The following is a 2,884-nucleotide window of genomic DNA, read 5'->3' on the forward strand; positions in this document are numbered from 1 at the left end:
GGTTTTCTCCGGGTGCTCCGGTTTCCCCCCAAACTCCAAAGGCGTGCAGTTAATTACAGGTTAATTAGCTTTGTAAAATTGTAAACTGTTCCTAGCGAGCAAGATAGTGCTAATGTATGTGGTGATCGATCGCTGGTCGGCATGGATTTGGTGAGCCAAAGGATGCTGTATCTCTAAAGTCTGAAACTCCAAAAAGGAAAGGGCAAATTTTTCCAGGTAAATCTTTGTGTTTAGATTTTACATTCCCGCCACAGATGCTGCCTGACAGCACTGCGATCCTCCTACACTTTTGTTTCTCTTATTGCAATAAGGGCAGCCTTGTAGAAACACGTTAAATTGATCCTTTGCGTTCTTGCAGGAGTCCCGAGCGTAAATTATTGGAACTGTGGACGGCTCTAGTAAAGAAACCACTGGTCTTCATCCTCATGCGGGAAGTCGCTGGGAAAGCAAACGCCTGCAACGCCACCATGGTGAACCAAAACAACTGTACCAACGGCAGCTTGCACGCCTCCCCTTGGTTTTCAACCGCGTTCTCAGCTGTCGGGCTCCTCTCCAACTCCATTGCACTGGTGGTCCTCATCAGCGCCTACAGAAAAGCACGGAGCCGCTCGAGGTCTTCCTTTTTGCTATTCCTTTGCGGCTTGGTGTTGACGGATTTGCTAGGCCTCGCCACCACCTCGTCCATCGTCCTGACCTACCACCACACCAAATTCAGCTGGGATGAAGTGGACCCTCAGATGCACCTCTGCAGGTTCCTGGGATTTTCCATGGTCTTTTTCGGGCTCTCCCCGCTGCTGCTGGGAGCCACCATGGCAGTGGAGAGGTTTCTAGGCATAAACAAGCCCTTTCTGCGTTCCACCAACGCCTCGAAACGACGGGCCTGGAGCACGGTCTTCTTCGTCTGGCTGTTTGCCTTCTGCATTGCCCTCTTGCCCATTTGCGGCCTGGGGCATTACGTGCACCAGTGGCCCAACTCCTGGTGTTTCTTCAACATGACAAACAGCTCAAATGATGTTGCATTTTCAATACTGTTTTCTAGCGTTGGCCTGTTATCTCTGGCAGTGTCTGTTTTCCTGAATACAATCAGCGTGGTAACACTGTTCAAAGTTTGCTTCAGGAGTCTCAGTGTTCAAAGGAAGAGAGATCACGAAGTAGAAATGATGGTCCAACTCCTAGGTATAATGGTTATCGCCACAGTCTGCTGGGCTCCACTGTTGGTATGTATCAATTCATCAGATTGCAATACAACTAATTACTGGATAACTTACTAATTGACCTTTCCAAAGCAGACTAGTAATCGTAGAAGCCGACACATCGAGATGAAGGACAAATGCCATGAAGCTCATTCTCCAGTGTTAATGTGTTATATTATGGTGCCATGTGTTGCTGCGATATGTGGTGCCATGATACTATCTATATACTAAAACTCTCGTTTGTTTGTTTGTTTGTTCCTGAACTACAGCCGAAACGGTTCACGACAGCGCAACAATTTTAGGCCCACCTTACTCACGGTCGTCCCTTTGGTGCTAATGGAAGAAGTTTCATTGAAATCGGTGTTATATTTTTTAAGTTATTCACATTTTAAAGTTTAAATCTATCTCCTAGGGAGGGAGGCGGTGGATGGAGGGGGTGGAGAGAGGGAGGGGGAGGAGGATAAGGGGGGTTGAAGGGGATGGAGTGGGGGGGGAGGGGGAGGGATGGGGAGGGGAGGGATGGGGAGGGGAGGGATGGGGAGGGGATGGATGGGGAGGGGAGGGGGAGAAGGGAAGGACGGGGAGGGGGTGTTTGTGGGGGGGAGGGGGTGTTTGTGGGGGAGAGGGGAGGGGGGGAGGAGAGGGTGCTGAACCAATGCAGGAGAGGTTTGGGTCCAATGGGTCCACTTGGTCGAGTATATTATACAGAGTTTTGCAGCAGTAGAGTTGCTGCCTTACAGTGCCAGCGGGTATGATCCTGACTATGGGTGCTGTTTGTACATTGTCCCCATGAACGCGTGGGTTTTCTCTGGATGCCCCAGTTTCCTCCTACACTCCAAAGACGTACAGGTCTCTAAACTAAACTAAACTAAAGAACAGTGGTCTGCAGGACCACAGATCTTAAAGAGGAACACAAGCTTAGGTTAGGTAGCTCTGTTTCCATTAGCCCTGGCACGATGGGCTGAAAGGTCTTCTTCCATACGTCACCTATCCATGTTCTCCAAGGATGCTGTTTGACTCGCTGAGTTACTCCGGCACATTGTGTCTTTTTTTAGATAACCAGTTTCTGCAGTCATGTGTCTCCCTGTGGATTCTGTGGATCACTGAAGTAACACTCGTTGTTTGTTGATTCCCACAGATATTTATCTGCAACAAGACCTTGATGGCCGACAATGCACAAGACGGTAAAACTCTAATTACCTGCATTCGAATCGCCACATGGAACCAGATCCTGGATCCCTGGGTTTACATATTGTTTAGAAGATCAGTTCTGAGGAAGTTCAACCCAAGTCTACGATCAAGACCTTCAATATCTTCATTATATCCCACTATAAATGCATCGTACAGTAGAAGATTTACACAAGGCTCAGTAACAGCCTCCTAGTACACAGTTTTGGCTGAACGGACTGCCGCCAAAATAAACTTTAGATATACTTATTTGTAAATAATGTATTTTATATTATATTAAAGCTTGCTTCATTGTAGTACGTGTAACATTGATTGCAAACAATAATTGTGAATTTAATAATAATAATAATAATAATACATTTTATTTATATAGCGCTTTTCATATACTCAAAGACGCTTTACAGAGATTTTGAGAACATAGGGAAATTAATAAATAGATAAATAAGTAAATAAATAAATGAACAGAGAAAGGAGACAGTAGGTGAGGTGACCTTCAGTGGTTG

The 2,884-nt window shown here is 46.3% G+C and overlaps 1 protein-coding gene across 1 annotated transcript; it reads left to right on the forward strand.

Annotated features, from left to right (window-relative positions):
- The first annotated feature begins 360 nt into the window (after nucleotides 1-360).
- On the forward strand, nucleotides 361-2,621 carry tbxa2r (thromboxane A2 receptor). The gene is made up of 2 exons (XM_078423595.1): nucleotides 361-1,217; nucleotides 2,332-2,621. The coding sequence occupies exons 1-2, from the start codon at nucleotides 426-428 to the stop codon at nucleotides 2,575-2,577; spliced, it is 1,038 nt and encodes a 345-aa protein (XP_078279721.1). The 5' UTR covers nucleotides 361-425; the 3' UTR covers nucleotides 2,578-2,621.
- The last annotated feature ends 263 nt before the right edge of the window (nucleotides 2,622-2,884 follow it).

Source organism: Rhinoraja longicauda, chromosome 28, assembly GCF_053455715.1.
Source record: "Rhinoraja longicauda isolate Sanriku21f chromosome 28, sRhiLon1.1, whole genome shotgun sequence".
NCBI classification, from domain to species: Eukaryota; Metazoa; Chordata; class Chondrichthyes; order Rajiformes; family Arhynchobatidae; genus Rhinoraja; species Rhinoraja longicauda.